Here is a 23450-nt window from a genome sequence, read left to right on the forward strand (position 1 = left end):
TTCTATTTATGCACCTTTCTCGCTCCTAAAAAGCGACTTTTACACAGAACGATCCCACTAACCACCCACCCTCGTCTGTTATAAAGATTTACTCTGCAGTTGTGGGCCAGATTGTGTGAACACTCCCTCTCTCTCTTTCGCTCGCTCGAAGATTTCTCTGCACGTCGTAGGCATTTGTGAGGTGTGAAATGAGTAATCGCTCCTTTTCTAGGCCTCGTTCTGAACATGTCAAATGGGTTTTATAGCTCTGAGCTCAGCTTTTATATGTTTTTTTTTAATACCTTGGATACATGGATGGTCATGAGAATCAATTTCCTATAAGCACCAGTTTGTCATAATGTACCGAATTAGGCTGTAATGCCCTTTGGGTGTGCGTTCAATAGCAAATTATTGAACGGCTTCAGGATCAAAAGCGAAGGGAAGATGTGAAGGGAAAATGTTACTCAGCTCTTCCAGATTTCAGATCAAACAGTACTTCTGAGAACGCTCTGAATCCATCTTTGGTCTCTTGTCATCTCCTATGTTCCTGCAATATTCACTGAGTGTCAATTATTTTGCAGTCAATGGTCCTAACACCTCTACCAGCTCTTGTGATTGTGACAATTTAGAAAATGACAGGAGAAATATTAATACAATTAAATAATCCTTCTACAGCACCACTGATAAGGTTCCATACCCGTTGATTTTTTTTATTTTTATTTATTTTTTCGGGAAGGATCAACACATGGCAGTGTGCAACTGTAAATTAGAAGGAAAATGTATTTTGCAAATTAAAAATCTGTAAAGTGGGGCATTTATGTTTGTGTGGCCCCCTTTATTTACCATTAAATAAAGTGAATTGCAGCAGATTGGCTTCCACCTCGGTATAAAAATGGTTGTCAGTGAACACTAGTGAACAAACAACATCGGTAAACATCCTAGACAGATCAGTAATGCAATTGTGGAAAAGTTGAAAGCACGGTTAGGTTATAAAACATTGTCCTTCATCTCAAAATAAAGAGAGAATTGCCAAAGTGGAAACATCCCAGTCCAGTAATCAGAGAAAAAGGCAATAATCCAATGCTTCTCTGGAGGAGATGCAGAGATCCTCAAAGACGGTCTGTTTGGAAGAGTGGCAAACAGAAATTCATGAGAAGTCCATCTTATTGCAGGTTATGCAAAAAAAAAAAAAAAAAACTGTGGCTAACACAAAACTATCACTCCTCAACTATCACTCCACACACTACCCGGAACACACGCTGTCGGTGAACCATAGATGTGGCAGAACTAAGGTGTGGGCAACCTGTCAAGAGGCTGCAAAAGACATCACTTTCCAAAAAAAAAACAACAACAAAAAAAAAAACGCGACAGCCGGTTTAGATCGAAATATATCCATGTGTTAGAATAAAGTCAAGACATAAATACAGTTGAGAATATTGAAAACTGATGTGATGTGAAACGTAAAGTGACTAAAATATGAAAAGCTCCGCTCATGAATACAAATGCTGTATTCTCTGTATTCACCAGACGTAATACTGACGACTGGCTGCTTGGAGAATGTTTGGACACGTCTGAAGTATAATCTTCAAAAAATATATATGCATATATTTGAGAAACACACATTCTTTGTCACGCAGTATTTGTCTAACATCATGCAAGAACATATATAGCCTACGTAATAATAATAATAATAATAATAATAATAATAATAATAATAATAATAAACCTGTTGAAGTATTTCTTGTTCATGTGAAACAACTACNCAAGAACATATATAGCCTACGTAATAATAATAATAATAATAATAATAATAATAATAATAATAATAATAATAATAATAATAATAAACCTGTTGAAGTATTTCTTGTTCATGTGAAACAACTACGGTTTCACTTCATTGTTTCAAGAAGAAAGAACGAAAGAAAGACCGGATTTGCAGATCAGCAGATGTAAATAAGCGCAGCAGGCCAGCAATTTGCACCTTGTTCTAAATCTGTAGCCTAACATGCGAGGTAGAGGGTGTGAGCGGTGGATTACGGTAACGCGCCATCCTTATCAAGCACTTTGCAAACTCAAGCAATCATATAGCTTGTTTATTTACGCCACCAAAAGAATGCATGAAATAATAACAATAATAAAAAGCCTGGTTCTACTCCACAATTTGTTCAGATTAAGACAACTACCAACTCCACACTTGTATTTGCATGAAATGCGAGGTGTGAAAGAAGACGGTGAACAAGGCCGCTTTGATGTGGAGGATCTGTCTGTCAGGACTTGACAGCAGAGTAGTCTCCGTAGCTTTTCAGTCAGACAGACATCGATTTGCATCAGGAAAATGAAAGTCACAACCACAGGACAGGAAAACTTTAACATTATGCATGCTCTTTGTAATCTAATCTGAATACGAATTGCAGCGTCATTGGCGCATTCTTTTATATTAATGCATTTTATCGCCATCTAGTGGTCATATCACTTTAAAGTTTGTCGATCAAAGGCCTTGGCAATCCGACCATCTGCATCATGACGTGGGTCCAAAGTCCAACAAGCCTATAAACGAATATTTAGTCAAATGAACAAGTGGACATTTTTCGTTCAGTTTTTTTGTATTGTTGTACGCCACATCAATCGTTTTGTTCTTTCAAAAGAAATGTTCCCAAATGTATTAATTAATTAATTAATTTATTTATCCAGGCCATATCTGACAAAGAAAGTGATTTAATTGGAGCTAAACAGCAAGTTCTCCTAGTTTTGTTCGTTGTTTGAAAGACGTCAACACAGCTGTGTATTCTGAGTAAAAAGTCAGCCTCTGACATTGGTTTGAGGAATGTTCACCCAACTCCTCACCTTCACCTCTGAGACGTTTTAAGGTTAACCTTAATCCCCTCCGAGTGACCCGAGGGCTTCTCAATGAGATCAAAGTCTGGGCTTCTAACAGGAGCTTCCACTTCTTTGCTCTTCGAAAGGTGGAGTTATGGCATGTTTGGGGCCGTTGCGATGTTTCCGAGTTCAGTTCTGACGCAGATGTCACACTTTCTGCCTTTGACACCTTTGATGGTAGAATTTTTGGTGTATTCAGTTACTTTGTTTAGCCAATAACCACGACACTTCCACCTCCGTTCTTCACAGCAACGATAAAGTTTTTCTCCTCGCATGCAGCATGATCCGTTGTGTTAAATGTTTTTCCGGGAGTTCAGGGCTCTGACTGAATTTTATTTAACAAACATTAGGCTTACCTTTACAGCACAAAGATTTCCTCCTTGCTCAAATACAACGAATGATGAACTTGTTCAGTGTCTTTCAGATCGGACAAACTCGCTGTCTCACATTTGTGAGCACTTGCTGTGTTGTGATAACATTTGAAGGCTTTAGAGGTTTTCTTTAGCGTCCTGCAGTCTTCTATTGTACTGAATTTGCTTGGACAACCAGCCCTGGTGTTTACCTATATCTATCAATCTTTTAATTATAACTTTTACTGTTTTATCAATGTCGCACTAACAAAAATGTGCATACAGGAAAAAAAAAAAAAAAAAAAAAAAACACAAGGCAACGATATGTGGACGTGAAAGTGCCGTAGGTAATATGCAAAACAATGCTGTTTTCAAATTAAACATTTTTATTTCAAGAAAATATTTATTTTTCATTGAACGAAGAAAAAATAAGGACTCGAAAAAGAAAGGTGCTTGAGAAGACTGCTGAAATAGAAGACAGACTAATGACACATTCAGAAAAGTTACAGAGAAATAGCATGGATTCGTGTGAAATTATAAAATAAAAACCCCCCAGGCATCTTAAGTTTCTAAAATAATAACAAACCTTTCAGGTTTTTGGCTTATAATGAGCTTGTGTCATCTCTTACTCTACCAACCTTATCCACTGTAAACAACCACACAGTTATTTTTCCCTTTCTGACTTGCAGTCAGCATTAGTTTTCTTGGTCCTGTCTGTTTTATAATTTAGTTTTTTTTTTTGTTTTGTTTTTTTAAGAAACACATTATATAGTTTTCAAAAAGCATGTATCCAAAATATATACAAATGTATATACTCAAAGACGTTTTCAAAGATTAACCCGTGCAACTTCAGCAAAGAAATAAGAATTTCACATCTGAAACAATTGATACATTTCATAACTAAAATATGCCGAACCCACATCAAGAATAGTTTGGTAACACATGGCTCCGAAGAAAAACAAAAAATATTTCTGAAACACTACAACCGAGTTTAAAGCAGCGTTGTGCACATGCTCAGTCACGTCCTGTTAAAATATTCCGATCAGCTTAATAAATACTGCAGTATTGCATGTGCTTTCACTAGGTGGGATATGGTTTCTGCTTTATGGCATTTCAGAGGGAAATATTGCACATTTTCTTCCCATTACTCTCATTTTACTACCATGGGCCAGCTTGCTCTCAGCTTCAATAATTTACAGAGTGTCGGATAAAACAATCAATTAAAAAAAAAAAAAAATCAAACCAGGCTCACATTCAGTCTGGAGCTTCTTAAATAACCAGACAAGGTAAAATATATTATGAATAGCTGGCCTTTATGTCAGGTTTGACGGACCGCATGTTACTCCACTAAAGGCAAGAATCAGAGCATGTTTTTATGTGGCGGAGAAGGGACTGAAATGATGGATAGCTTAACAGGTTTGAATTTTCCAGTCCCAAAAATGAGTTTGAGCAATTGTAGAAATACCAATAATTTTTCCTTTTAGCACCAAAAAAGTGCACATATATGTCCAGTCAGTACCTTATGAGAATGAATAACAACAGAACCTAAGTAATTTGTTGCTAAACAAAAGAAAATAAATAAATAAAATAACAAACAAAAAAAAAACAAACCTCCACTTTTTTCTCGCCTCACCTAACTTAACTGGGAAAATGTCCTGAAATACTGATTTCATTAACTGTCTCACAGTCTGGCATGTGTTTGCTTGGCATCTGTTGGCATGCTTTGAGCATGATTATGAGCATTGTGCTGTTCCCTTGTCACATGTTTTATCTCCTATAATCAGTGCATGAAATTCTTTCAAGGTGCCGCACTGCGATGTGCGAAAGAAGGCAAATCATTAAACGCGTAGAGTCACAAAGCCCGGCCTTTATCCCAGAAGCAACGAAGCGACCCTGCCTGATGCAGCTAAAAAAATAAAACGAAATTGATCACCGCAGATGTTCACATTTTACAAATGCACAGATTGTACCGCGACGCAGAGCAAAACGGCTCATGTAAGGCAGCTTCTTCTTTACAGCGGAGCAGCAGTTTCTTTAAAACTCCTGTTGATTTGCTTCTTCTGCCCGCGGGTTGCAGCTTGAAGGAGGACTAGAGTGAGAGGAGATCGTGGCAGAGGTTAAAGGTTCGCCTCTGAGCCTCTCGGGGCAGCAGTGCTCTCCGGTCTCCATATCGCCCAGTCCCAAATCTGGCTGGTCTTCCACTCCAACTGTTGCTGCAGTCTCTGAGGTGCTGTCACACCAGGTGCATCCCTGGAAGTCACAAATGGGTTTAAATCCTACATTAAGGAGTGAAGTTGAGAGACACAAAACATATAAATACAAGAAAAGGCTGATAATAATCATTGTTTGCCTAAGTTTAAGCTTTCAGTTGTTTTATTGTATTGCTTTGCATTTGACTCTTTTTTTTTTCCACTTATATTTTTCAATTTACATCATAGAAATGAATATAACTTCCACAGACTACAAATTGGAGCTGTATTGTGACAGGAAAGTTGTAAAAAAAAAAATGATAAAAGCTTTTCAAAGTCATGCCAATAGGAGCAATATGTGTTAAAATGAAACATATATATATATTTTCTACCTCAACGTTGATGGCTTTGGGTAACTCTCCCTTCTTTATCCAGGGGTGGACCTCGCACAGCTCCTTCCTCTGGTCCACTGAAAAGTGGGGCTGGCATTGCTGCAGCACCCTTATCTTCTCATTGTCTTCTTCCAGCACTCTGCCAATGTCCCTGGAAGACACACACACACACACACACACACACACACACACACACACAAAATAAAATTAAAAAAAAGGTTTCAAAAATTGGGTAAGCAATCATTCTTCGGTTTTTTCTTATTTATAGACAGTGGCAACTTTCTTGTCAACATATATAATAATTCATTTTGATCTGCAACACACAGGTGCATTAAAGCTGAAGATTAAGTAAACTTTGCCAACGGCTGTGAATAAGTAAAAGACACCAGAGAATCGTTAAGTTACTGAGAATGATGTAAGCCTGTTGTGCTCATTCTGTGAAAAACAAAACAAAAGAAGGTCTAGTTGGAATAGACTATTTCCATTTCGTATGGTTAATGACAGAGGCTTCTTAGCGCAGAGAACTTAGCGCTCCCTCTACATGACATTAATATAGCAGCTTTTAGTTGTTGCAGATGTAAACTGCTAAAGCTGGCATTTGTGTAATGTAATCCTGCAATGTTTTGCTGTAAAATGTTACTTTGACATGTTTAGGTACCATGATGCAAGGTGTCATTTCATATATATTTCATCTAGTATAGTCGAAAAACTTCGAATGGATGTATCGAAACACCAAAGGGAAACTGCATATTTTTGCGGCATACATTTATTCAGTAACAATCTTCGTTTGTTGATACATTTACACTAAGGAATCATTACTGACATCACCTGTTTTGAATTACAGATTTATTCCGTACATGACATTTTTATTTGTAACATTATCCATCGGCCTTGAGTGGCTTAAGTTTTTCCCCAGGGTTTTTTGTTGTTGTTTTTTTTCCACCATGTGTTGCAGATCAACTCAGGAATACACACACAAGGTAATAATCATTACAAATGAAGTTGACATAAGAAAACATAAAATCATGAACAACTTAAAACACTCAAAATATCAGAATCCCATTTTTGTCATAAGTGTGTAAGTTGCTGAAACATCCCTGCAGTGAAAACCAACAAAATTTGATGTCTCTCATTATGAGGCTCATTGAACCAATGTCAGCCTTAACACTAGGGTGCCATCTACTGGTTAAATAATGTCACTACAGCAGGTTTAAATGATTCAAACGTCTTTAAATCTAAAGCTGACACAGCTATGAACAGAAGTGGTTCCATGTCAATCAGATTCGAGTCCTACTTTAAATTAAACACTGTAATAACAGAGTGTAAATGTATAAGGTATATGATGTAATTTTATTATTGACATATCCTATCTGCAACTCTTTTGAAGAAAGTAAAACAAATAAGAAAAAGAAATACATTTATTCTCCTTAGGAATCCCAAGCCTGTTTTTCTTTAGCAGTTCTTTCAGTTTTAGTCAGATTGAATGGCCTTTTGGCTTCACCTTCATCTTCAGTTCAGTTGAGTCAAGTCTCTGTGCAGGTCAGTCAGTGGCGCTCACTTTAATTGTCTGGAGATAGTCCTTCACCAGCAAAAACTATGTTTTTGCTGGTGAAGTCATGTTGTCATGTTGGAAGAGAGAGCGTTAATCTTTTTTTTTTGTGGAAAAAGTAGAGTGTTCTTGCATCCCTTCAATCCAATTGTTGTCACATATTCGTGACAACAATTCCTGACCATTGCTTTATGTCTTGGCAGATTTTACTGACGTCTCTCGCTAGTTCTCATTCCAGGGTCTCTTAAATCTTTTGCTTCCTGCCTCTGCCAGGCTTCTCTTGTGCTCTCTTTTCTATGCATTTCTAGATTAAACTTCTCACTCTAATTCTTGACATTTTGGAAACAAGGCAACAACTGTTTCTCCTACTGCTGACTGCACACCAACACTCCTTTTTCTTTTTTCTCAAGTTCAGACCAACTGGGTTAGTTCTTGACCTGATGTTCTACCCAATGACAGATACAACCGTTAGTCTGGTCTTTATACTAAAACCATCTATTGTAACTTAACACACATCATGCCACAACAATGGTTTGTGCAAAAAGGTTAGTTCTTGAAAGGGGTAATAACTTTAATGACTTTTTTGTTGTTGAATAATTTCATTTCTGTGTGTAAAGCAAAAATAAACCTATAATGTTTGGAAAAAACCTGTACAACATATTTGAAATAGCTCTTTTTTAAAATAAAATTATCAGTGCCACGATAATTGGTCACCTGATGTTTTATGCAACAGGACAGCAGTCAATCTCCTCCTACAAGATTATAGAAGGCACCTGGTATGCATTTGTGACTTTCTGTTACCTGGATACATCTTTTGCTATAGTCAAAGAACTATACCACAAAGAAGAAATTCAAATGTTTGAATGTTTCCTTGCATTTCTGATCCAACCAGAGGCTGCTTAAGTTTCAAACCGCAGCGATAACAAGAACCTCCTTCCTACTCCTCGCTGGCTGCGCCTGTCCTTCGACTCACCGGGAGGGCAGCTCGTAGGTCATCATGACTTTCTCATCTGTGTTGGCCATCAGCAGCCAGACGGGGTCCTGCAGGACACATCCTGTCTCTGCTGGTCTTTCCTCACTGCTCCTAAGGAGCAGCTTCTGGCTGCTCTGAGATGAGTCCACACTGCCAAAGTATTTACTGCTGTTGTTGCTTCCTGGAAAAAAAACAAACAAAAAAACAAGCGCCACATATTTTTATGACAAACAAGTTAAAAGATAATAATAAAAAAAGCCCCTTATGTTGACTTTAATGTTTTATTCTCTGTATGCTGCAATCATTTTAGCAGCCTCCCCCCGGCGGAGGGTGTGAAAAATTGTGTTTTTGTTTGCTTTTCTTTTTGAAAGCTGACGTTTGAATGCAGACCTGAAAAACTGCCTGACGTCCCACTGGCTGAGGCGCCGCTGGCTGACGTCCTGCTCTTGGACATCCCGCTCGCTGAAGTCCCGAAGCCGTTGGAGCCGGAGCCCATGGAGCCGGAGGTGGCTGAGCCGGTGCCTGAACAGGAGTCCTCTTGAAGGATGATGTCCAGCATGTCGCTGGATGTTGAGATGACATCGCTGTTGTTACCTTCGTCGCTCCTCTGCAAAAAAACACACATATTACAGCACTGGTATTAATATTGCTCTAACTCTCAGTACCAGGAATATGTTCCCGCTCGACCATGACGTCGCCATCTCAACTGGTCATAGCCGTTTATCCATTTTTTTTTTTTTTTTTTTGAAAAAGAGCGGAGATTTTGCTACTGCGATTACACTTTTTTAAAGCTATGTAGAGTCTCTTCAATGCACAGAGACAGGTGCAACTATAAGAACATGAAAGGGATTTTGTCAATGTAGATTTATTGTTTTGTCATTTCTAAAGTGGATGGAGAGGAAAGACCAAGGAAAAAAACAGCAAAACTGAATTAGTGCTGCACAATATATCGCAAATTCATCATTATCAAAGCATCACTGAATCTGATAGCGTATTACAAAGAACTGCTTGAATTGCAAGCGAATAATACGAACACCAAGCATTCAGTGTTTCGCATGGCGACACTTCATCATTGAAAAGTTTCAGAAAGCAAAGAGGTGGTAACATTTTGATTTGATTGCAAAGACAGCAGACAAGAGCTGGAAGCACCTAATTAAAAAATCAAGTGGATAGGAAAAATAAATTTTATAGTTAGCTCATCTAGACGGATCTTTATTTGGAGTGTATATTTTGTTCTGAGCTTAAACTGGAAAGAGACCAATACTGTTTTGTCATCCAATTTCTGTTCAACCCACAGATGTATTTTCCTTACCGAAGTGGCAAAAATTAAACAAATTCAAAATCGTCAGCACATTCTGTCCAATAAATTTCATTCAAAAGCTCCCGGTAAAGCGGACAACCTCCCAACGCGGACCTGATCATATGATAAGGTCCACACTGATCACATGCTGCAAACATCTGCATAAAGCAATTTTAAAAGCATCTATCATTTCACTCGAAATTTATACAAATTCCCAATCAAAAACAAAAAAATGGATGTCTGTGAACATTTCTTTAAAGCTCTGTGCTTCGGATTGAAGTTGAGCTTGCACCGTATTTCACAGTCAGCTTACAGAAGGAAGCGTTATAAAGTCTAAGTACAGCTGCAATCCCACAGAATTGAACTGTTTAGTTTTTTTACTATTTTTACTTTTAATACTTTCAGTCTTAGCTATCTGTTGAACAAAGGAAAGCATTACAGGGTAAAATACAAGTGACATACGAACATAAAAAAAAAACAAGCTTTTACAATTGACATGGAATCTGGAAGGAATGGGATTTAGAGAATGTTGAGTTTTTCTGAGGATTTGCCTACCTCTTTGCTGCCAGCCCCAAGCCTAGACCACACTTTATCCCAAGACAAACGCTCACAGACACAGGATGTGGGTTGGAAATACAAGGGTCCAGGTGGACCAAGTAGACTGAGAGAGGGCTAAAGGGTGTAAGGGATAATAGTATCATTAACACCCAAAGCCACAATTCATCTAAGGAGTCTTAGCTCACTTGATTTTACACATTGTAATACATATAAAAGAAACTCTGTCAGTTTATTGCTGGGAATATGTTAAGAATCCAGGTGGTGGTGGGAATAAATCCCTAACGGGAAAACGAGGCACACAGCTCAATATATTTGGGGAGGGGACATCATTTTGAAATGAGTGTATATTTTCAGAGGTCACATGTGAAGAACATCAGCCAGAAACAATGAAAGACACGAGGACGACACAATGACATAAAATAACTTTGGTAACACTTTATTTGACGGGGTGTGAATAAGACTGGCATGACACCGTCATAAACATGACATAACACCTGTCATGAACATGAACGAGTCTTTATGAATGTCTATGACTGTTGTCATGAAGTGTCATTTGGTAAATAATGACACTTTTAATGCAAAGTTCCTCTAAAAGTTGCATTGAAAGTCCATTAAAAGTGCCAACCTTGCATTAAATTGTCATTATTTACAAAATCATGCAAAGTTGGCACTTTTAATTGACTTTTAATGCAACTTTTAAAGCAACTTTTCATTAAAAGTACCATTATTTACTGAATGACACTTCATGGCAACAGTCATAGACATTCATAAGGACTTGTTCATGTTCATGACAGGTGTTATGTCATGTTTATGACAGTGTTATGTCAGTCTTATGCACACCCCTTCAAATAAAGTATTACCAGAACTTTTTCCTCTCTCTCTCTTTCTCCCCGTTTACCTCTTTCATCTCCCTCTCCTTTGCTTTGCTGGCGCTTGCTCCTTTCTCCCTCTCAGCCGCGTTACTCCCTTGTCCTACTGAAGCGTGAGGCGCGTTGTCCTGCCTGTCCACGGAGAACTCCAGCTCCAGCAGGTTCAGGGGCGAGCTGCAGCGGGACTGGAACAGAGGCGGGGACGCCTGGCCTTCACCTTCACCAGACTGCGGTGTGGAGGAGCGGGAGCGGCCCTCCGCCGGGGGCTTCGGGGCGTCAGGTGAGGAAGGGAAGTAGAAAGGCGGCGGCAGGTAGGATGCTAACGTCGGGTTGAGCTGGTTCTGACTGTTGACGAAAGGTGGGCTTGCGAAGGCGGCGTGGCTTGGGAAAGCAGTCTGATCAAAAGTTGGCGCTTGCATCGGGACACCCCCAGCGTCTACCTGATACATAGGCACCGGCGGTGCTGGATGTCCAATTAAAGGATATAAGTAGTTGGGCAGCACAAAAGCCATAATAGGTGTGACCATATGAGAGGCTACGGGGGCAGACTGAGCGCCCGGGGACAACAAAGGGAGTTGGGCACCCTGGTTATCCCCCAAGTCTTGTGGCGGAGCTTCTGTGCGTGACAACGCAGAATCTGTTCTGGCGTAGATCTGCATTGGGTAGCCTGGCAGCATTACAGGATATGGTGCGGGGAAAGCGGGCTGTGAGGCATCAGATGGAGACACCGGGGTCTGCGCATGGCTCTTGTTCGTCTGAGGAGGGGGCAGCTGCTGCGGTCGCTCCTTGTGAGGGGCAGGCGCTGCGCTCGGAGAAGTGAGAAGCTTTGCTCTCTTGGTTTTGGTCTTCCTGTTTCGTGTTCCTCGGCGCGGCGTCGGCTCTGGTTTCTGACGTTCTTGCTTTCTGGGTTGAACAGTGTGCGCAGCTGTAGATTGATGAAGGAAACGTTTAGAAACAAAGCTATTTGAATAAAAGACATTATTTTTGGCTTCTGACATTTGAATGTGTAATTAATTTTTTACATGATTTAACCAATTAATTAACGCCTCCTTTGGTCTCCAGCCAATCTGTCAACACTGACATCAGGAGAGTCTCTTTATAACTGGCCGTCATTTATGGTTAATACAACTATTTGTATTTTTCCAATTTGAAATAATTACGAATAAGAAGTCTGTTTTGTACAGACATTAAGTTACCAGATAATTAAAAGAATGAATGCAAATGAAAGACACTTGCAAAAGTATTCGCACGCCTTGAACCATTTCTCATTTTGTCATATTACAACCACAAATCAACATAAAGTAGTGAATAGCTGTGATGTGGAAATACGCCACTTGGTCAGCGACAACCAATCAGAGCCAGGAGGAGTGTCTTAGTGCTCTCAATCATCCTCATGTATGCGCTGCTCACAGCCTAACTGTTTCTCTCTGCTACACCACAGATGGTTCACAACAACGGAGTCTGCCATGAACACTCGGGTTAGTTAGACTTCCTGGACTGGTAAGCTGTTTCTCCACCATTAGCACAGGAGAAGTGTGATTTCCTTCACAGATTACCTGTCTCATAGCATACTGTTTTGCCACAGTTTTACATAGTTTAAACAAATTTATAAAAGACTTTTATTTTTTAAATTACATACTCCCTGTATTTGAGTCAGTCCATCTCACTATCATCTCTGACTGACCTCCCTGCAGAGGAAAAGCATCCCAACAGAACGACACTGTCACCGCCATGTTTCACTGTGTGGGTTGGTGTGTTCAGTGTGACATGTGGTGTTAATTTTCTGCCATGTGTGACGCTTTTTTGGAGGCCAAAAATTTACATTTTGGTATAATTTGACCAGCGCATCTTCTTAAACATGGCCTTAATGAAATACCGCCTGCAGGTGAATGATTTGATAGAGCTCCTATAGATATTCAGAACATGGGATGTTTTTTTTTTTGTTTGTTTTGTTTGTCCTAAAGCCCCTCCAGTTTGTGGTGGAGAATGTCATGTGCTCCTGGATCTCTTCTCTGGCATGGCAACCGCTCTGCTAAAGGTGCGAATTCTGCACAGAAGATGGTGGGGAGCAGCTTAAGGACACCATCCACCTGACAAACACGTGGTTTGTTCCCCGCTCCCTTTGATAGGAGGCTGCAAAGCATCAGATGTCGAACCACAAGGCACAGGAACAGCTTTTACCCTGTGACAGTAAGACTGTTGAGCTCAGAGAGCTCAAAAATCTCAGAAACCAGCCAAATTGTGTTATTACACAGTTATTGTACAGTTGCCTGTAGTTTTATTGTTTATTTTATTTATCTATGCCTTTCAGTTTAGCCATGTTGTCTTTTGTGTGTTTTTATCTGGCACCTTGAAACTCAGTTTCATATTGTGTTATATATTAGCATATATGATATGACAGTAAAGAACCTGGAGTCCTTTAACCCAGCCCTGCTTTATTGCTCCCCCCCAACTTTCATGTTTAATATATTCTTCGGTCCTCATGATTTTTCTTGTTTTATTTTCTTACTAAAGTTTTGAAGCAAATCTCAGAGGCCTTCACAGAACAGCTGTATTTATACTGAGATTAAATAACACACAATTGACCTTTACTAGTTAGGTGAAGGTAGGTGGTTACACTGAACGTTATTTGAGGATACCAGAGTATCAGGTGAAATTTGCAGTTTTTGTAAAAAAAAATAAAATAAAAAAAAAGTTTAGGAAGCAAACTTTTGTCTTCCCCTTTACAGATGTGCACTGATTGTGTAGAATTGTGCCATACAAAATCTGAAAATAAATCTAAGTTTGTGGTTCTGATCTTGACAAAATGTGGAAATGTTTAAGTAGAGTATTTTAGCAAAGCCCCGTGCATCTGAGGGATAAATCTAATCTGCTATTTAACCATTATTTAACGGTGTTGTTTAGTGGTACCAGTGATGGTGCGTTCATCTCTTTGTTGGTCCAGGGGCGAGGAGCTGTTGGCTTTGTGGGGAGCGAGTCCTCGAAGCTCTTGAATGCGACAGAGAAAGGCCTGCTCCTCCTTCTGCGTATGAGCTGCCAGCACCTGCTTAGTCAGACCCAGTTTCTTGTAGGACTCCATCTCCTGGCTGGGAGGTGAAACTGGACGAGGAGTGTTGATGCTCTGGCTGGATTCTGGCATGTCTCCTGCAACAGGTACATCCTCTGTGATCTCTGCATGGATGACAATGAGACAGGAATGTTTACATGCTGTATTATGCAAAGAAACTATTAACCGTCTGCAACGATGACAAACAAAGCAAAGACGAGTGAACAACAGGCTTGCACAGATGCAGATACCAACAGGTTTTCTGGCATTTCACAACTTAGCTGCTCAAAACCAAAATCACAAATGACAGATGACATCTAAGCAACAATACTGATAACCCAAAGTGGTTATTGTACTAAATGTGCAAAACTCTAACCTATAATTAAGTGCTAAACAAATGATGTGTCAGGATATTATACAAAAGCAGAAACCTGTCTCTGGGGTATCAGGTGCTAACACAAACAACTGCACACTTTAGGTTTTCTGTTGCACAATAGAAAGAAAAAAATTAAATTTTGACAATATTTACTTTATTTCAAGGTCTCATTTTAGATCTTTATAAGTATTGTCACAGCTGCACATATGCACTCTTTGTGAATTTTAATATTTTTGTTGTTCATGTTACATTGTGCTGAGTGATAACGACCGGTGACACGTTTCAGAGGGTGGGATCATTCACCAGCCAGAAAGTCTGAAGCCACCAGACTGAATTTCTTCCCAACATTTGAACCTTCAACCAGACTTACATGTACGTTCCCTGCATTCAACTCAGGTCCTTTAAAGCTGTAGCGATAGGATGAAGTGGCACGGCTATCTGACCCTGCCAATGAACATTTTATAGAGTGGGGGCGAGGGGTGGGATACTTCAAACAAAAAAATACATCATCATCTAAATCTGGAACAATGTAGTTGTCAGTCTCTCCTAATAAGGTAAAAGAAATGTAATATTTCACAGTCAAAGAAATGTTGCTAACACAACTACCATTATACATTTAGCAACTTTAACTTTGGTTTTGATATCTGATGTGCTTTAGAAAGAGCATCAGCAGAAACATGTGTGTTCAGGCCAAAGAAACGGTTGATGGCATATCAGCTTCCTGCCAGCGTCTCCCATTTCACTGAGGGATGCTTTAGCAATTACTCCTCGTGACATTCAAAGAGCATTACCCACAATGTACAACAGTATTGACATTTTCGCCACAGCACAATTTGCTGTTGTTTACTTGGCTAATCTTCTACTTATCCTGGACTCTAATTTGTCCACTGCATAAAGTAATTAAAAGCATATTAAAGGCTCTTTGCATTTGAATAAGTCTTTAGAGGGCGATGCTGGTTTTTGAGTAAAGGTTATAAATCTAACAAATAAGAATAATGCACAAATAAAAAAAACAGACATCAAAATAAGACACCAGCTTAATGTATCCAGCTGATAAATACGTAGTGTACGTAGGATTAGTTTAGCTTTGCACTGTAACATTAAAAACTGTATGAACTTGGAGATAAAAATGAGCTCCCAATTGTGTTATTTTCATACTCCTGTCACATTATTTCATATCTGCCTTTCCATGGGTTTCTATGGTCAGTGGTGGTTCCTGCATAAATGGTGCCTTTGGTAAGTCCATTTTTCTTTATCCCACACACAACAAACATGCACCGACTATCCTGATCAAAGACCAGACGAATGGATGGATGGGTTAAAACACAAGTTTTATGAATCACAAATAGTTTTTTTTAAAGCATCTGTAAACAGCATTCAATAAATTAGTCCAGGTTTTGGTTCAACATTTTTACTAAAAATAATCTAAAGTCCAAGTCTAAATCAAAGTAGGTGGTTGTGCTTATTTTTTGTTTTTACAAATACAACGAAGGTTTCACAAATCTCATGTTGTGTCTGTCCTAAAGAAACTATGTTCACTGTAAAATAATTGAATCAAAGTCTGCATTGTCTAAATATTTACTTAACTGAACCAGATTCAGCCAACGGGCAAACAATTTTGCATGTATAAATCCCCATTTACAGGAAACAAGCCATGCATATAACAAAAAAACATGCAAAGTCCAAGGTCTAATAACTGTGCCACCATTGATCCAATTATTTAACCCAACAACAGCAAATGATCCCATATCATGATTTGTAGATGGCCTATATGGTGAGGATTCACTCAAATCAGCATGCTAAATGCTAAAAAATGGTTGACATGGCAGGGAATTGGATCCATTTTCCATTAAATAAAGCTAATAAATAGGTAGCCATGCAGGGACACTCAGACACCATTCAGCCTAATAATTGTAGCTCATCAAAAACAACAAAAACTCTTCACATGCATGACATGAAGGGATTTTCCACCAAATGCTCCTCATTAGTTCACATTTTAACTCATGTTAAAGAAACGTTTTCAGATACACTAACATGAGTGGCAAGATAAGAAACAGTGTGACAGCAGCTTTCGTCTTTAGATCAAGGTTAAGATTATTCTGGTGACAAATACTGTGTATATCCTGGAAAGTTTTATGAAAACTAAAGTACAAAGACTTTAGTTTTTGTACTTTTTTTTGAATAAATGTCTTTCTGTGTCCAAGGGTCTTCCTGTAGGCAACACAGAGGCAGTGGTATCTACACATGCATGTTAAGATGCTTTGCAAAAACATGCATTTTTATCTTTTCTCTTTTTTGTTATGTTATGCAATTTACATAGTAAAAAAATAGTACGTAAATGTTTCAAAACTACTGATACTAGAGGATAGGATCTTTTTTGAGGAAATAAGATATAACAAGTAAAAAATAATTACTTATTACATCACCAGCATATAGACATTCTTTGTCACCAGAAGTGTTTCGTGTAAACATGTTGAGAGAGATTCTGGCTGGAGGTTTTTTTTCTCCACTGTACCTGACTCTGGCTGAGGTTTCTTGTCCCCAACATGCACTATAGTGCTACTGTAGCTACATTGGCTGGTAATGGACACCACACTTTCTGGTTTGTTTGGCACTGGTAGGGGCATCGAAGTGCCCACTACCGCAGTGGCGGGGTCACTGGTCTTTTTGTGAGAATCATCCAAAGCAGAAATACCGGACTGATCCTTCGATAAGGTTGGTTCTGCCAAAGAGAACAGAGGACAACAGCTGCAGATAAGGCACTGGCATTAGAGAGACGTCTGAGAGAGACAGAGAATGAGAAGTTCACAGGAAAGAGTGTGAAATCCTCAAAAGAACTTCTTGTGTTGTTTGGAGAGATAGCAAATCTGGTCTGTTGGTTGGTCGGCAGCAGCAGCACATACCTTCAGAGACCTGCACGACATGCGACTTCTTCTGTTTGTCCTCGTCAGAGTTAGAGGAGGTGGTGTTGGAGGATGACTGACATTTTCTCTTCATGATGACAGGGACGTTATAGCTCTCCAAGTACCTGCAGGAGCCAGTCACAACACTGATGTCATGATCACGAGCTAGTGAACGGCAATATTACAGAGAACCAAAGTATCATATTTTTAAGACGGGTCATGTTTGACACTTTGTTTCACTGCAGGAGCGCGGACTAGAACAGGTCAGAGAAGATCACAATTCTTGAATCTTTTTGATTCAATAGAATGTTTCAATGCATTTTACTGAGAATCTTTTCGGTAAACTAAAAGCCTTCAGTTTTAAGACATGGTCAGCTTCTTTTTCTGCAGAACGGACCTTGGCTTGTCAAAGTGTCCGTTTTTATCTGTGTACCTGATAACACTGTCCAGACAGCTGATTTGCTGGTAGGAGTAGGCAGTCTGATCGTTGAGGCCGAGCTCCTCGTGAAAAGAGACTCGACTGTCGGCGGCGGCGGTGGCCTCCCTCCAGCTGATCGGGGGAGCCGAGTCTTTGAGACGTACAACCGCCTGGCTGTTCTGTCCTGACACTAGCAGAGATAGACCAAAGAATTAGTTTCTGAATAAAGACGTAAATGTAACAATAACTGGATTATTTTTTTTTTTAAAAACTTACTGGTATTGCTTCGTTTGTGTTCTGATTTTGCCGTCTGCTGCTCTTGGTTCTTCTGAAGATGAATTCCCTTACAAATTTCCTGAAAAGTACGCTTTTGGAAGAAAATGTACTAGTGAGTTGTTCCCTAAGCTCACTTTGCAGTTAAGTGGTTTCAGGGATTTAGCAAAAAAATAAATAAATAAGAATAAATAAATGTGCTGTGAAATCAGACAGGTATGTGCAATTTTACTCACAGGTCTGCTTTTGCTGCTCTGCTCCCCTTCCTTTTGTTGTACTTTTCCTTCTTTTCCATTGTTCAGGCTCTCACTTGAGGAGGAGGTCATGCCCTGAAGGTACTCATTGCTGTTAAGACTACTGTAACCACTCGACCCACTGTTGTGAACCGGCTGATCAAGAATGGAGAGGGAAGAAGAAAAAGTTTAAAAACAACAAGATAAAGGGATGCTGACATAGCTCAAAATGTGTCTTGAGTTTTAATCTTCTTTGGAATAGTGCTTGCTTTATCTCTATAATCTATATGTTATTACTTAGAATTTGCTCCAGAATCAGACTCTCTAGTGATCTATTAAACCCTTGACTGTCATCGACTTGCGTTTAAGCATTTTGACGGTGACAGTTAAGGAGAGAATTAACACAAACAAGGATAATTAACTATTTAATGCAGATTAATTGTATCTGAAAGTTGAGCATTAAAGAAATAGCCATAAAATCCAGCAAAGATCTGAAACAAAACCTAAGACCTGAACCATCCTTCAGTTGATCATTTACCCTATGCAAGGTTTTATTTTTTATATTCGATTATGTTCAGCTGCTTGATTAAAATTAAAATTGAAAGTCCAAAGAGAAACTTCTAAAGACATCCAGAAAGCCTGATGAACTGCTATTCAAGGCTACTTTAGAGGATTAAAAGAAAGTCTGCAGACTTTTGCACAGTATTGTCAGGTGGCCGTCTTCTTTCACCTGCAGCAGAAGCCGATGAATCTGCTCTGTTATTTCCTGGATATCTGAGTCCATATTCTTCATGTGACCCATGCATGAGGGCGGAGTCATGAAAATGTCCTCATTCATGGGGCCCCTGGTGGAAAAATGCATCAACAGTTAGTGACTTACAAGACAGTTTAAAATCTGATAAAAACTTTTCTATACAGAACTTCAGTAAAAACCGTCTTCTGCACAGAAAACATGAGCAGTACTCACATGCGAACTTTATGCCTCCCGATAACAAAGGAAACCTTTCTGCTCCAGGGGTTCACGAAGGTGGACCAGCTGGTGTCCAGGACGATGTATTCTCCATTTTGAGCACAGAAGCGGATGGACGAGTGGTCGAATGGTTGCCCTGCGTACTGTATGACTGGAGTATAAAATACGAAGAATTAAAACTCAGATCTTGGCGTACGCATCAGCTAAGAATATAGATCTGTTTGATTTGGAGGCTCACTTTTTCTATGAATGGCCAGCATGACGGCCCGGTCGTTGGGATGCAGGTGGAAAAGAATCGGAGTACCGATGAGGTCCTGGGGGAGGTAGCCCAGGAGAGGAACGGCCCTGACACACAACATGAAAAGATTATCTCTATTAGTGTTACGCATTTAGTATTTGGAATATAAAATGGCCTTTAAGGTTTTTTTGTTTTTTTTTAAGATTTTGTCACATTACAACCACAACATAATAGACTAAAATAAAGTAGAAGAAGACAAGAACAACAACAAAGCTGCTAAAACCATTGCTTTCCTTTCACTTTGCTACTTTTAAAGCAAAGGGCATTTGCTTTCGCAGCTTCAAAGTTAGGGAACAGTTTCTTTAGTCATTTTTATACTTTTCCTGATGTATGCTTTGTATATTCTTACTTATTACTTTTACATGAGTTTTATTCTGTTTTTTATTTGTTAATCTTTATTATTTTTATACTTACTATTTTCCAAACTGCTTGTTTAGTGCTTGTTGTTTTTAAAGAACTTTATAAATAAGATTGGCTTGATTATACTTTGTGTTGTTCTATCACATGAAATCCACAAGAATATGTAGAAGGTTTGGTTGTAAAACGACTCATTGTGAACATCTTCAAAAGGCATGAAAAGATTTGCAAGGCGCTGCAAGCGTACACAAAGTGCACTGAAACCTTACCTCTCATCCACATCCTGAAATACACAATTTGGAGTGTGCGTGGTGGTGAAAATGCGCTTATCAGGTGGAATTCTGGGTGCTGCAAGCAAATTTTGGAAAACAATTGAAATTGTTGATATTTAAACAATAATAATAATAATAATAATAATAATAATAATAATAATAATAATAATAATAATTCAGATATTTGTATGCTAATATTCTGGTCTGAGCAGCGTTTTTACCTTCGTATCCAGAGTGAACCCTCTCAGCCAGCAGGAGGCAGCAGAACTGGTCTTCATCATGAGCCACATCCTGCACCTTCATCAGATAAGGGGTCATGCGGAACGGATAGTACCGCAAATTACCCTCGAACTCCTTACCGCCACTGAATATCAGAACAACAATTTAGCAATGAGTTAACCCAAGAAAAAACAGCACGTTTCAGTCAACTATGTATTAAAACTATCTACTCTTAGTTTGCAAATTGAACACACGGGAGCAGTGTGGAGCAAATTTTCACTTCAGACCATAAAAGAAACCAAACTTAAATTTTGAACCTTCAAAAGTAGGAAAAATCCAATCACCTTTACAAATGCAATTCTTTTTATTTTTTTGTGTTTCTCCATAAAAAATGCTTCTTCCAGGTTAACCTGGAAAAAGCATCTTATTATGGCCTGCATGAATGTGAACTCATATACAAAATGAGAAACATCCGCAGTGGAATTAAATGCATGAATAAAACCAACAAACGGATACAAGCAGCAGATGGCCTGACGTGCAGAAACCGATGCAAAACGCACCTGATACGACAGAAAAAGGACTTCTCCTGCATACAGTCAGAAGGAGACGGATCTGAAACAGGAAAAAAAACCCCAAAAAAAACACCTGTAAATTCAAAGGGAACACGATCCACACAGGATGCAGCCAAAAGCAGATGCATCAGGTCTGAATAAATGCATCAAAAAGCAACATTCAGAAGCCTGCACACATTGAATATGTAATAAATGAAAGGGGGTCAAATGCATAATTTATTTCCCTAATCTAAAGCTGCATCTTATTCTGTCATGTTACAACCACGAGCTGAGAAAAAGTTACACGGTTTTCAAAATGTTTTGCAAATGAAAATCTAAAAACATGCATTTTTATTCCGTTCCCTTTATTCTGATGCCCTGAAATAAAGTTCAGAATAGTCTATTCTATTCTATTCTGTGTGTGACAATAAGTTTGAAAGGCATTTTTCAAGAACGAGTGGCTATCACATGTAACAAAATGGAAAAAAGCAGAAAAGAGTTTGTCAGTGTTGTCTAAATTAGAGTCTAAATTGATTTGCATACATATAATAAAATAAATGGACTTTCAAAGTGTTTCGTTGATCTTTCTCAAACATCAACACAATATCCATACATTGAACATTGTCTGGATTTAGCCGGTGGTTTGGAGAGAGACATGTAGCTCTCGGTACCTGCTCCAGTGCACATGCTCCAAGACGGCAGGCGGTAAGGCGTGGTGAAGCTGTAGAACACACTGATGTCCTGCGGCATCAGAAACTCCACAAACTTGGAGTCTTTGAACGCATCTCGTTTACAGTTTAGGATGGAGGCAGCCTGATCAGATATGTAGATGATTTTTCCTGTGCTCAGGGACACCGCCACTGCAAAAATGTCCTGTAGATGCCAAAAAAAAATAAAAAATCTTAAACCTGTGACGCGCACCAGTCGGAGAGGAAAAAAACAAAGACTTGGTCTTACGTTGCTTTTGAGGGTGTACTCTGACGTGATGCTGTCTATCTCCTCTATGGTGTAAGAAGAAACATCCAGGCCAGAGGGATGACTGTCATTGACCATCATCAGCTGGTAGTACTCCTCATTCGCTGAAAGAGAAAAGATGCAGTGATTTGGTCCAAATTTGTTCAACATACAACACAGAGAGGATCGTCTTCCAAGACGCCCACGACACTGATGCCAAGGACATTTTTTAATAATGAAAATGATAAAACTGAAGAACTGTACTACCGAACACCTACACTGGATAAATATATGTTGATATGCATGACACATAACTGATACTGTACATTTTATAAAGTAATGGCCTGTAGAATTTCTGCCAATTTTACAAACCATTACCTCTGTGACTATGTGCAAAAGATGCTCAAAATTATAGCATCACCTTTATCTCAAACACTTCAGAAAAGTCAGTCTTAATGAATGAATAAAGGCTGCATTCCTGCGTCTACTCATAAATGTACAGCGAATCACTCGAAAAAAGAACTATAAAAAACCCATAAAGGCAAACAGACATTGTTGATGAAAACAATCGGAAGCACGGAGAAGGCAGAGTAGGTTGTTATCTGCAACAGACCTTCCACTTGCTTCACACAGCGCAGGGCGTATTTCAGCGCGCTCAGTGTGGTCGACTTGCTGTTGTGCTGCTTGTCAGTTGGCACGTGGAGTTTGAGCTCCTTCAGCGTTTTAATCACCTCCTTCTGGTTCTTGGCTTTCGCGGACTCCTGACTACTGCAAGACGGACAAGTAAACAACCAAGAGTCATCACTCATAGCACTAATGAAAAGGGGCTCTTACAAACAGACTAAATAAAGATCTTGATCCTGACAGCAGCGGCGGTCACTGAGCTAACCTGCAGCCACTGGTTGAAGGGTTGTCCTGCTCCGAGCTCAGCAGACTGTAGGCGTTGGAGCTGCTGGGAGGAGATGGGCTGTGGGAGTTGGAGCTGTGCAAGAGAGAAGGAACATTTTTAAATTGCAACCTGAAAATGGAGTAAAAATCACTTCTGTTCCAAAAAAAAGAGATTTCACGCTGATGTTTAATCAACCAGCTTTTCGAGAGTTCAAAGTAAGCAGAAGGAGAACAATTAGGTGCAAACGATTCTTCTCTGAAGTACAGACTTATCACATGTTTTTCACACGCGTCTGAGGTGCTCGAGTTTCTTTCAGTGGAGAAGAACAAGTGTCCCCATTTTCACACTTTGGGCCTGTTGTTAACTCAAGCCAAAAGAAGATCAGCTGTTTTCGTATGCCTTTTGTGAATTCTGTAACAGCGTCTTTTGAGCTTCAGATCCAATTTTGAACATTTAGCAACCAAGTAACAAAACAAAAATCACACTCTTATCCTGAAAGTCTTTGTCATCTACTTGAAGGAATCAAATTATTCCCCGCAGCTCAGTTTCCTGCACAGCAAGAACACAGCACTGTGGTCAAGTGTGAGGTCAAAACACAAGTGGGGGCAGAGAACAAGCAGTGGGCAAAAATCGCTGCTTGTTCTCTTGGTGCTCA

At 39.3% G+C, this 23450-nt stretch overlaps 1 protein-coding gene across 5 annotated transcripts in view; it reads right to left on the minus strand.

The window, feature by feature from the left end:
• Window positions 1–3575: 3575 nt before the first annotated feature.
• LOC103143047 (period circadian protein homolog 2-like) overlaps window positions 3576–23450 on the minus strand; it is a 33527-nt gene continuing 13652 nt past the window's right edge. For 3 of the 5 annotated variants that reach the window (XM_016674985.1, XM_016674983.1, XM_016674984.1), the window contains 22 exons: window positions 22796–22888; window positions 22520–22674; window positions 21910–22031; window positions 21624–21825; window positions 20962–21013; window positions 20404–20546; window positions 20180–20258; window positions 19494–19600; window positions 19253–19406; window positions 19016–19130; window positions 18289–18441; window positions 18056–18146; window positions 17795–17969; window positions 17362–17486; window positions 16974–17180; window positions 13947–14207; window positions 11066–11961; window positions 10165–10281; window positions 8700–8916; window positions 8310–8490; window positions 5788–5938; window positions 3576–5456 (listed from right to left, as the gene is read on the minus strand). In XM_016674985.1, the coding sequence (XP_016530471.1) occupies window positions 5241–5456; window positions 5788–5938; window positions 8310–8490; window positions 8700–8916; window positions 10165–10281; window positions 11066–11961; window positions 13947–14207; window positions 16974–17180; window positions 17362–17486; window positions 17795–17969; window positions 18056–18146; window positions 18289–18441; window positions 19016–19130; window positions 19253–19406; window positions 19494–19600; window positions 20180–20258; window positions 20404–20546; window positions 20962–21013; window positions 21624–21825; window positions 21910–22031; window positions 22520–22674; window positions 22796–22888 (4012 nt within the window). In that variant the 3' untranslated portion in view covers window positions 3576–5240. The remainder of the gene's footprint in view (window positions 5457–5787; window positions 5939–8309; window positions 8491–8699; window positions 8917–10164; window positions 10282–11065; window positions 11962–13946; window positions 14208–16973; window positions 17181–17361; window positions 17487–17794; window positions 17970–18055; window positions 18147–18288; window positions 18442–19015; window positions 19131–19252; window positions 19407–19493; window positions 19601–20179; window positions 20259–20403; window positions 20547–20961; window positions 21014–21623; window positions 21826–21909; window positions 22032–22519; window positions 22675–22795; window positions 22889–23450) is intronic. The other 2 variants (XM_016674987.1, XM_016674986.1) reach the window with 2 other exon arrangements.

The sequence above is a fragment of the Poecilia formosa genome, unplaced genomic scaffold (assembly GCF_000485575.1).
Source record: "Poecilia formosa unplaced genomic scaffold, Poecilia_formosa-5.1.2 Scaffold104, whole genome shotgun sequence".
Classification (NCBI taxonomy): Eukaryota; Metazoa; Chordata; class Actinopteri; order Cyprinodontiformes; family Poeciliidae; genus Poecilia; species Poecilia formosa.